The 11600-nt window shown below is 36.4% G+C and overlaps 1 protein-coding gene across 9 annotated transcripts in view; it reads left to right on the top strand.

Annotated features, from left to right (window-relative positions):
- Positions 1 to 11600, top strand: part of rapgef2b (Rap guanine nucleotide exchange factor 2b) — a 128555-nt gene that overhangs the window by 85344 nt on the left and 31611 nt on the right. The window contains exon 1 of one of the 9 annotated variants that reach the window (XM_051128255.1): positions 945 to 1630. The exons of the other annotated variants lie outside the window; for them this stretch is intronic. Within the exon in view, the coding sequence (XP_050984212.1) occupies positions 1571 to 1630 (60 nt within the window). The 5' untranslated portion in view covers positions 945 to 1570. Of the gene's footprint in view, positions 1 to 944; positions 1631 to 11600 lie in introns of those variants that run through there. 9 annotated transcript variants of the gene reach the window in all.

Raw genomic sequence — 11600 nt, 5'->3', positions numbered from 1 at the left:
TTTATATTATATATATAATGTAAATTATAATGCCATACAGTATATGTGTGTGTGTGTGTATAATATAAATTTTAAATATATATATATATATATATATATATATATATATATATGTTAGGCCTCTCAAATGATTAATTGTGATTAATCACATCCAAAATGTGTTTACATAATATATATGTATACGCATTTATTACATTTACATTATGTGTGTGTAAATATATAGAAATAAAATATTTTAACTAATAAATACTCTAAAAATTGTGCATGTTAATAATATAATGTTTATATATATATATATATATATATATATTATAATTGTATGGAAAATGACTATAATGACATTGAATTCATATTAACTGAGAAAGCGCACAATGTATTCCTTACGAACATTTAAAAAAAAAAAAAAAAACTAATTTTTAAAATTCCGACTGAAATTTGAAGTTTGGGCCAGACATGTCAAAAGGGAGTGTCATTTTTTTTTATTTAAATAGCCAGTTAGCTTTAGTTGGATTCTTATTGTAGAGAACATGCTGTGATTGGACGAAAAAATTTGTAGTGCAAGGTGATGTCATCAGTATTTTAATTTATTCAGCTGAGAAACACTCCAAGTTTTACATCTGTAAGTATTTTTGTCAGCGTTTAGGAGTATAATAATATATAGTTGTCCTTATAATCATGGACTAAAAGCCATATCTTTGTTTTTGATTTCACAGGCTGTTTAAAATAAGCTAGTGAAGCCAAAAAGATGATCTATACATGCATATAAATGTTAACCCTGAAGATGATTAACCATGTTATGCGTCAACTACCCATATGTGTGCTGGAGTGTATGTGTGTAGTATAGCAGGCACCAGCGGCGCTCTTTCAACATCAGTGAGGGAGGGAGGAGGTTCCTATTCAAAGCCCCCTCTCTTCCTCCCCCTCCACACACACTCACTCACTCACACACACACACACTCTCTCTTACACACTCACACACCCCCCTGCTTTGGACACAAATGAACCGAGAGTGTTTAACAAAGACAGCCTGGATGCGTGAGGTTGGTTCTCTGGTCACAGCCTCGGCTAATGGTGCATAAAGCCGTTCGCGTGGAGACGAGAGAGACAGAGGATGCAAGGGAGTGAAAGTGCTGTCAGCCATTTTTGCCTTTTTTTTCCTCATTTTTTATAACGCCGTCGATCGGCATTGGTCGTCACTGGTGGGAGAGTCTTACCTAATTACCTGATACGGAGGATTCAGCTCATCCCTGCTTGGATTTCTCATCCATTTGCACTTGTATGACCTAGTGGACATACAGATGCCGTGTGCACCTGACATGGAAAAACGTTAATTTTTTTTTTTACACATTTTTTTTGGAGTGGCAACCGTGTTGTTCGAATCCAGCGCATCATCTCCGGCGAACATACTCTCTCCCCCTCCTTCCCCGGGAAAGATTCTCCTCTTCTCCCCTGCAGGAGGGGGGGAGAAAAGACGGGAGACAGGGGAAGACTCACTGGAGGGGGGAGAGAGGGGAAGATTAGTGGGAACCAGCAGGATGCTTAAATTTCGCCCTGGCTCTGCACCTCCATTATGAAGCCATTAGTTAGTGGTGGCGGCCATGGAGTCTCCAGCCAGGCTGATAAAAGCCCCGTAAGTATCGACCCTACATTGCTAGCTCTCCCTCCTCAAAATACTACCAGCATTCGCTCATCCGATTAGCCTGATGTGCCAAACATGATGGGGATGGACAGGAACAGCGTTGGATGCATTGCATGGCTAATGTTACTTTCATTGCAGAAAGATGCATTTCTGTAAATTTCTAGTTTTTTTTTTGCTCAGCTGTTTAAAGGGTTAATTGCTTGCATGCATGCAGATCTGTTGTAATTGACATTTCGTGCAAGTCTGGTGTAATGCAGCATTGTATCGTTAGACTCTGTGGAATCGTGTTTTACGAGAGGCTGTCGAGTGCCACGACCTCATTCATCCGCCGCTAGTGTAATGTGTGTCAGTGTGTGAAGGCGGCCATGTGCACACCGTCCCCCCATCACCCCGCACACGCTCAGACGTGTGTGTACTGGATGATGAAACGACCAAGATCGCTTCGTGCTTGTCACGGCTCTTGGGAATCAGTAGAAATGAGATTTAAATGGCTTTATGATGAGCGTTTGAGTGTGGGAGGAGTTATGACATCGCTGAACGATGCTGTCAGCTCAATATACGTTGTATTTCATAAAGCCAAACGCATCTTGTTCACGTATGTGTGTGTGTGAATGAGTGATCGCGTTCGGTGGTGTTTGCACACGGGCGGCATTGGAAAGCGATCAGCGCCGGACTGCCGAGTGGAATGATGAGCACTTTTAGCTGTAAATGAATTGATCTTCTGTCAGCCTTAATGTGCTAGTGTTCGTTTGGCCTTGTGCAAGCTCTGAAAACATGTGCTGGTGTTCGAACATCTTCATAGACCCTGACATAACAGACTGTTGCTATGCAACAAATACAACAATTCACTGTGCAAGTTGCAGTGATGCTGTGAACAGGTGTTTCTTGTCAGAGTGTGAAGGTTTTAGCACAGCTAGAAAAATGTAATGACCAATCAGACGCCAGAACTGGAATATTATTTTCCCCTTAAAGAATTAGTTCACTTCCAGAACAAAAATCATCCAAGATGTTCATGTCTTTCTTTCGTCAGTCATAAAGAAATTGTTTTTTGAAGAAAACATTTCAGGATCTCTCTCCATGTAATAGACTTCTATTGTGTGTGTGTATATATATATATATATATATATATATATATATATATATATATATATTTTTTTTTTTTTTTTTTTTTTTTTTTTTTTTTTTAAGAAAATAACTGATCGTTGCGCTAGATAAGACCCTTATTCCTTGGCTGCGATCGTTTAAGAGTCCTTTGAAGCTGCATTTAAACTGCATTTTGGACGTTCAAATTTGGGGGCACCATTGAAGTCCATGGAGAGAAATCCTAAAATGTTTTCCTCAAAAAACATAATTTCTTTACGACTGACGAAGAGGAGTGAACTAATCCTTTAAGGCTTGCATGCTCACTCAGTGACCATCTTAGTAACTCCAATGGGGACAGCTATTTTCAATCTTTTTTTTTTTTTTTTTTTTTTACTGAAAGGCAGGATTTCTACCATATTAAGCATTATGACTTCTCCTGTTTATTTTTCTACACTGTAAAAAAAAAAATGGCAGCTGTGGTTGCTGGAATAATTGTGTAGAAAATACAGTAAAATGTAAACATATTTATGGAAAAACCTGTAAAATCTACTGTATAAAACTGCAATTTACAAAATAAGACAATATCATTTTAAACCAGTAAATTCAACAATGCACACTGCTACTAAAATCTGTTTCCGACCAGTAACATATACTGACAGCCACCATAATAATGCAGGGGGTAAAAGAGGAAGCCACATTAAGAATAATGAAGAAGGTCATCATAAGCTTAAGTATAAAAGTAAGCTTAAGTATATACTAGTATACAGATGGTGAACAGAGTCAATGAGTTCATGCAATCACAAAACACCATCATGGAAACACGCATGACACTTAACTAATGCTATAAACATTCACTAAATAACAGAAAATGTAACATAAAACCCAAACTTGCAGAACTGATAACAATAATAAATGATTATTTAAACAAAATACACCATTTTGCAAAAAAGTATTGGGACACCCACTTCTAATGAACGGGTTTGAGTACTACTAGTAATTTCCATGAGTACGAATCTTAATATTTAAGCGTAAAATGTTATTCTAGGGAAGTGTGTGCTTCTAATTTTTTAGCAACAGTTTGGGCAGAACACATTTCTATTCTAACATGACAATGCACCTGTGTACAAGGAAAGAAATTATTGATTCAGTCAGTGTGGAAGAACTTGACTAGTCTGCAGAAAGCAAAGTCCTAATTCCAGTTGAACACCTCTGGCATGACTTTAAATGCAGACCTTAAAATGATTGATTCAGTCGGTGTGGAACAACTTGACTGGTCTGCAGAAAGACTTTGAGCCAAAAACTCATCATCAAACACCAATGACGTATACCTACACTATATGGACAAAAGTATTGGGACACCCCTTTCTTTAGAACAGAAAAGGGCACTTCCAAAACTGTGGCAACAAAGATGGAAACACAATTTATGTATTTAAAAATTGCATTTCCTTCTCTGTTGCAACAGTTTTAGAAGTGTCTAAAATGATTGTATTAATATGTACAAGTCATTGTTATGTTAGAATAGAAGAGGGTCCTGTCCAAACTTTTGCTATAAAAAATATAAGCACACAATTCCCAAAAAAGGGCGTTTTTGCAGCGTTGCCATAGAAGACCCATTTTTGGTTCCGCTTCCTGAAAGAACCTTTCAGTGAACAGTTTTTAAAAGAACCAATTTGAAGAACATTTTAAAAATCTAAAGAACCTTTTTTGACTACAAAGATCCTTTTTGGCATTTGAAAGGTTCCCTGGATGTTCAAGGTTCTTCATGGAACCATTGATGCCAATAAACATCCTTTATTTTTAAGGGTGTAGTGGTACGCAGAGGAATGACTAAATTAAATATAAATTAATGTTAAAACACTATACATTTTAATTTAATCATTATTTAAGTTTTTTTTTTTTTTATTATTTACCTGTTTGTAAGCATTTTGCAGTGTTTATGTTAAAACTGTGTATTTACCAAGTGGCTGACAATAAATGTTGATTTATTCTTTATTTACTTCTAAAAACTGTACAGTTGACAGCATTTTACTGTTAAATTACATGAAATGTCCATTAGATTTTTTTTAAAACAGTTTTCCCTGTAAGGAACTTACTGTTAACCAGTTTTTTTTTTTTTTTTTTTTACAGTTTTTACAATACGTTTTACATTTTTACAATATTTTACAGTTAAAATTATACCCATCTTCTTACAGTGTTAATTTCCTCCACATACTTTCTTTGATTCATGCGTCCTTCATATTGTGTTTTAGACATTTTCATTCCATGATGTTGTATAGATATGGCTGCTGTTTACAAAAGTAACCTAAAATGAAGTCAAGAACCATTTTTGGTTCCTTAGTGTACACTACCATTCAACATTTTAAGGCCAGTAATATTTTTCAATGAAAAAAAGTCTCTTATGCTCACCAAGACTGCATGTATGTGATCCATAAATACAGCAAAAACAATAATTCTGTGAAACAGTATTACAATTTAAAATAACTGTTTGATATATTTCCATTTTCAGTTTGAATTCTTTTTTTTATTGCAAAGCTGAATTTACATTTACATCACTCCAGTCTTCAGTGTCACATGATCCTATAGAAATCATTTTAGCATACTGTTCTTATTGTCATCTTTTTTTTAGTATTATTTGATGAATAGGGAAAAAAAAAAACAACAGCATTTATTTGAAATACTGCAATCGCTCAAGCGAGTATGTTTACAGAGTTCTTTTTAAAGACCTGTAGGACACATGCTGTTTAGCATCATTTAGTATCATCTTTAAGGAGTCCTGTACTTGGAGAGATTAATTGCGGACATTCTTTTATTGAATTATCAGGAAGTTGTCGTTTTCCTTAGCTTTATTCCCTACATTAGCGTCGTAAATATATTGGCGTGTGTTTGTGAGAATATCGGTCCTGTTTAATCTGACGCCCAGCCGAAGCTCTTTAATCTTTTGATCCTCTCAGCTCAGGAAAGCGAGAGGCCCCAGAGCGATGCTGAGGCTTATGGGATAGGTTTTCAGCTTTGAGTCCTCCAGCGTCAGCCCTTTTTTATAATGTCACACCTTTTCGGTTTGACAGACATGAGCTCATCACACACATATAAGCTACAGGTTCACACCTCCACACCTCTTAACAGCAGGTAGAGCTTTGTTAGGAATGGGTATGCGTGCAATTGTGCATAAAAATAAACTTTCAAACCTTCATAAAGCAGTTTTTGCTAGCACTCTTGTCTGGCTATGTAGGTCATTAAGACTGCAGTATCTTTTTTGGACTTGCTTGTGACCCACAGACATTTTAAAGAGCAAGGATCCAGTTAAATCTGTGACCCTTATAGCATTTATTAACCTTGCATTCGTACAGATAAGTGTGAAAGGTCAGTGTTGCCTTAAGCCCATTCATTTATTTACAAACTCCCCCTGAGGCATCACAAGAGTGATATTTTGGACCCCTGTGAGTATAGCATGCTGTCTGTGACCTGTGCGCTGTTTGACTAAAAGCCTCTTGGGTTAATTGACCGAGGCCTGCCCTAAATTGTGTGGTAGGAGAGTTAAGTCTTTATTATGTGCAACAGTGACATGAAAAGGGCACTTAAAGGACAGGAGCGGACCCCTGGGTGGGCACGGGAGGCAGGCAGGATATTGCTATTGACACATGTATATCGACTGCTGTCACTACCAACGTTTTGTCTAAATTATGTCTTTGCATACCAAAGTTGTATGAAGAGTCAAAATGGGCTGGGCTGGTGCTGATAAATGAAACATTATTGCTTATTTTTTTAAAATTGGAATTTTCATTAATTTTGCCCTGAGGAGCTTATGCTAACATTAATCTCTTGCTAGACTATTTTCAAAGAAAAAAAAAAAGGATGTAGAACCATCCCTGTGAACTAATACGTGCTAGTTTTGTTGTTTTTGAGTTGTTAGTGCATCATATATACTGTTTAATAATTGGTCAGTAACAATATTTACATATTTACATGGATTTAGTTAAAAAAAAGTATGATTCCCAATGCACACAAACTTCCTTTTTAATTATATTTTTTACAAATATTTTTTATATTTTTTATCTGCATCCCTAATTGTACCCAATACCTAAACTTAACAACTACCTTACTCTTAATAAGTAGCAAATTAGGAGTTTATTGAGGCAAAAGTCATAGTTAATGGTTTATTAATAGTGAGAAGTGAACCTTAAAATAAAGTGTGACCAAAATACATCTAAAGTATAAGTGTGTTTATTTTACACATTTATTTTTAATCAGTTTTCAAATGATTTCAAATCTGTTAAATATTAATTAAAGAGTTTCTATCGGCCATTGGCCACTCTGCTTTCCGAGATATTGGCATCGGCTGTCAAAAAACAATATCGGTCGACCACTAATTTATATATGTATTTATTATATTATAGGCATATATATTAGAGGTTGACCGATATGTGTTTTTCAGGGCCGATGCCAATACTGGTTATTACAGATCAAGAAGACCGATAACCAATATTTTGAACAACAAAAACAAAAACTTTCTTTAAATGCTTATAAATTATTTTATCGGCATATCTGCTTTGAAACCGATACCAAAAACATAAAAATGCTTAATATCGGCACAGATATTATATATATATATATATATATATATATATAGAGAGAGAGAGAGAGAGAGAGAGAGAGAGAGAGAGAAGTTCAAAAAAATAGGTATTTATTTATTTATTTTTAATTAATTAATTTTTTTTACCATGTATATCGCAATGAAACTTAAAGTACTGATAACCTACAGTTCAGTGAGTTCAGTGTTGAGTCATTAGTTTGTGAAGTAAAACATTCATCAGAATTGATACCTTTTGAGTTGTGAGTCTTTTTAAATGATTCATTAGATGAACTGGCTCATAAGAGTCATTGATGCAAGGATTACTAAATGGAAAGATGTGATGTCTTGCCATTATTTTGCAGTGTACAGCTCCGTTACATTCAGTTCAGCCCACAAACTTAGATTTACAAATATATGGGTAAACTATAATTTTCTATATACTGCTTTAACCGGTATATTGCCCACCCTACCTTAGAGAATAAACTTCATTACTATTCAATGCTCCATTTCTTGCTCAATGAACCATCTCATAAAATGAACTGTGTACGTTAGCAGGCTATATCTTTGGAGGGAGATACTATTTGTGCATTGCCTGTGGGGATGAGGTTTATGAAAGTAAAGCATTTTATAAGAAGATCATACAAAGTTTTGGGAAGATAAATTAAACATCATGGACAGTTTGTGTAATAATTAGAACTTGGAAGACTTTGTAATCTTTTATTGTCCTCTTCAGGGACGAATCTGGAGATTCCTGCAGAATTGGAACAGCTGTTGTTGTTGCACAAAGTTCCATATATCCCCTGCTAACTGTTTTGGCTAATTTAATAATACTCTCAGCACAGTTTAAGATTTTACTATTTTAATCCATCCTGCAGATTTTCCAGCTCAGAAAATAAGGTGTTGGGCCTAAAACCCCAAGGTGTTCTTTCACATTTATCCCACTTCTGCTTGGATGCACCTAAAGAATATTTAAAAAAAAATATCAGTGACTTTTTCATTCAAACAAAAACACATTTGTCTGTTCTTAAACAATGTACATGTATCTGTCGAAAGCTCTTGTCATCATAATGAAGATGCTGTTAAAACACTCCATGCAGTTGAAACTCCTGTGGGAAGCATCACGTGCAAATCACCCTCATTTACAAACAAAAAGACACCTTGAAAAATGGCATCGCTCAGTTGCTACTCTGCTCTGCGTAAGCTGGTAACCGCTTCATTGTTCCCTGCTCGTTTCTATGACAGCAGGGAGGAAAGCCCATGTACACTCACGAGAAGTGAATTTACTGGCGTGGTGGAGATTTTGATGGCTCCTTTCTGCAATGGAAGCGAGAGGAGAGCTGATGTGTGTATCATAGCTGACAGCTCAGTGGCCATCCAGGAGTGTTCAGGGAATAGCCTTGAGGAACACGAGCGAAGGGATGCGGAGGGAGGATTGAGGCGCTTTGCTGCTATCACAGCGCCTTTATTTTAAGTGCTGAATGCACCCGTTGACCTGAAACACATCAGTCTGAGTGTGTACCGGTGCTTCAAGAACCCTAATTAAGTACGCTTTTCTTTATTCTAACTTCTGTTCTGCCTCATTGTTTTCCTTTTGTTCTGTCCTTCGTTTGTTTGTTTTTTTTGTTTTGTGTTTTGTTTGGTTGTTGTTGTGTTCCATTTGTTTGTTTGTTCGTTTGTGCTCTTGCATGTTTATTTTCATTTGTTTAATCTTTTTTGTTTGTTCTTTTGTTTTTCTTTGTTCTTTCATTCTGGCACATTCTGTTTTTCTGTTATCTTTTGTTAATTGACTTGTTTTTCATTAGTTTAGCTTCTGTGCTTTCTGTGGTCCTTGTTTAAATGTTTTTTTTTGTCTTTCTTTCCTCCTGTTGTTTGTTGTGTTCTACATTTATCTGTCTCTGTCTGTCTTGTAGTTCTGTATTTATTTCTCTATTTTTCTTTTCATTCACTCTGTCTTTAAAGGATTAGTTCACTTTTAGAATAAAAAGTGATTTTCTGAGCCATGTCATCCAAGATGATAATGTCTTTCTTCAGTCAAAGGTTTTTGAGGAAAACATTCCAGGATTTTGTCCATATAGTGGACTTCAGTGGGAGCCAAGGAAGGTCCAAACGGCAGTTTCAGTGCAGCTTCAAAGAGCTCTACACGATCCCAGCCAAGGAATAAGGGTCTTATCTAGCAAAACGATAGGTCATTTTATTTAAAAAAAAAAAAAAAAAAATACATTTATATACTTTTTAACCCCAAATACTCAACTCGCACTAGTTCTGCGATGCACGTCTATGACTTCACGCAATCATGTTGGAAAGGTTCGACTAAATGCGGCTAAAGTAAACAGAGCACGGCTTATCACTCCACAGAGGAGGGAGGCGGGGTGAGCAGAGCTCATTTGCATTTAAAGGAACATGCAAAAGAATAGGCTGATTTCTGCAGAGCTGATTTTGACATGGTAAAAAGGGTGTTTTTTAAACTACCATTGAGAAATTTTAACCAAAGCATGTTATAGACTTTTCATTAAGACCCTAAAGAATCATATCAACTTGTGGAAAATGGGCATCCGATGACCTCTTTAATAAAAACAATATTCTTCCACCAAACAATGTATTTCCTCAGAAACGGTTGCAACAAAGTGGTTGCAACACGGACATATACAAAGGTGTATGTTTGAAGTGTAATTAACAACAGCTTTGAACGCGGCTCAGCCAATCAGAATCAAGGACCAGAACTATCCATTTTATAAACACTGGGTTAGTACGTCCGTCTATATCATACGTGACCTTTCTAACGAGACAACATCGTGGATGCAGAGGTTATAGAAAATTATTTATTTATTTTTTTTTTAGAAAATGACAGATTGTTTCGTTAGATAAGACAGTTATTCCTCGGCTGGGACCGTGTAGAGCCCTTTGAAGCTGCATTTGGACCTTCAACCCATTGGCTCCCTGGAATCCTGGAATGTTTTTCAAAAAAATCTTAATTTCTTTTCGACTGAAGAAAAGAAAGAAAGCCATGAACATCTTGAATGACATGGGGGTGAGAGAATTTTTAGGAAATTTTTATTCTGGAAGTGAATCAATCCTTTTAGTTGTTCTCTCTGTTATTTGTTCATTCATATTGTATATTGTTTCAAGTCTTTTTCCTTTTTGTTAATTGTAAATATTTGAATTGTCTCTTCATTTGTCTCTTCTTTTGTTTGTATTTTTTATATCCCATATTTTGTTCTTTTCTTTGCTATGTTGTTCATTTTTGTATTTTTTTTTTTTACTTTTTATTACTTCTACTATTTCTTTCTTTCTTTCTTTCTTTCTCTCTCTCTCTCTCTCTCTCTCTCTCTTTTCCTTCCTCTTATGTTGTCTCTCTGCTTTTAGGTGTAAATAGCCCCAATTAATATGGATGAACTGCCATGGCAATAGATTAAAATAATGAATTTGTGTATGTGAGGAGGAATATTCATCAACACATTAGTGTGTTAACACACCTTTAGCCTCACAGCACACCAAACAGCAGGCATCTACCTCCATTCCCCCCGTTACCGCACCAGCATTGGTGCAGATGGTGTCTTGAAAATATATAGCTTTCCTTATCTGCTTCGATTCCATCTATAAGGCTGTTTTCTCTCAGTTCAAGCTCTCTGTCTCCTGGGAGAATTGGCTGCATTTCCGGCATGTATATGATTATGGGAGTGGAAATTAGGTCAGATGCATTTTGTATGAAAGCTATACTCAGCCACAGCTGGCTGAAGACATCCAATAGCCCCCCAAAAAAAGCAATTTCACTCGTGAACACACATACACACACGAGCACGCGCGCAGACACAATCGGGAGCCGATTGAATGAGCTTTATCGGAATGTGGCCGCGTGTGCGCGTGTGGGCTGTGTGCACTCTAATATTAGCTGAAATTGGTTCTTAGCTCCTTATCTCAGTGCTGTTGTCAGAGCCTTTCCTCTTGCACAAGCCCCCACACACACGCGCGCTTTGCTCTCGCAGCCGCACCCCTTCAAATATGTACAGAGCGTTGCCACAAAAGAGCTGCTTGCTCACACTGAAGCAGAGGAAATAAACATGCCACATGCATATCTTGTAGCCTTCGACTATGCAGTGTCTTTCTTTTATTAATTATGAGGTATTTGTTTTCCTAATGATTGTTTTTGTGTAGATATGAACTGGCTTTGTTTTTGCTGTAAGCCAAGATAGTGCTCCAGTGCCAAGGCTGTCTTGCATTGGAAATATAATTAGAAATTTCATTTTCTCTACAGCTTCAGTCCAAATTTAGTTACTGGGAATCAACGTATAAGCAGACTTAATAGCAGGT

This window comes from Labeo rohita, chromosome 14, assembly GCF_022985175.1.
Source record: "Labeo rohita strain BAU-BD-2019 chromosome 14, IGBB_LRoh.1.0, whole genome shotgun sequence".
NCBI lineage: Eukaryota > Metazoa > Chordata > Actinopteri > Cypriniformes > Cyprinidae > Labeo > Labeo rohita.
The sequence above is the reverse complement of the archived record's forward strand: the minus strand, read 5'-3'. Positions and strand labels throughout refer to the sequence as shown.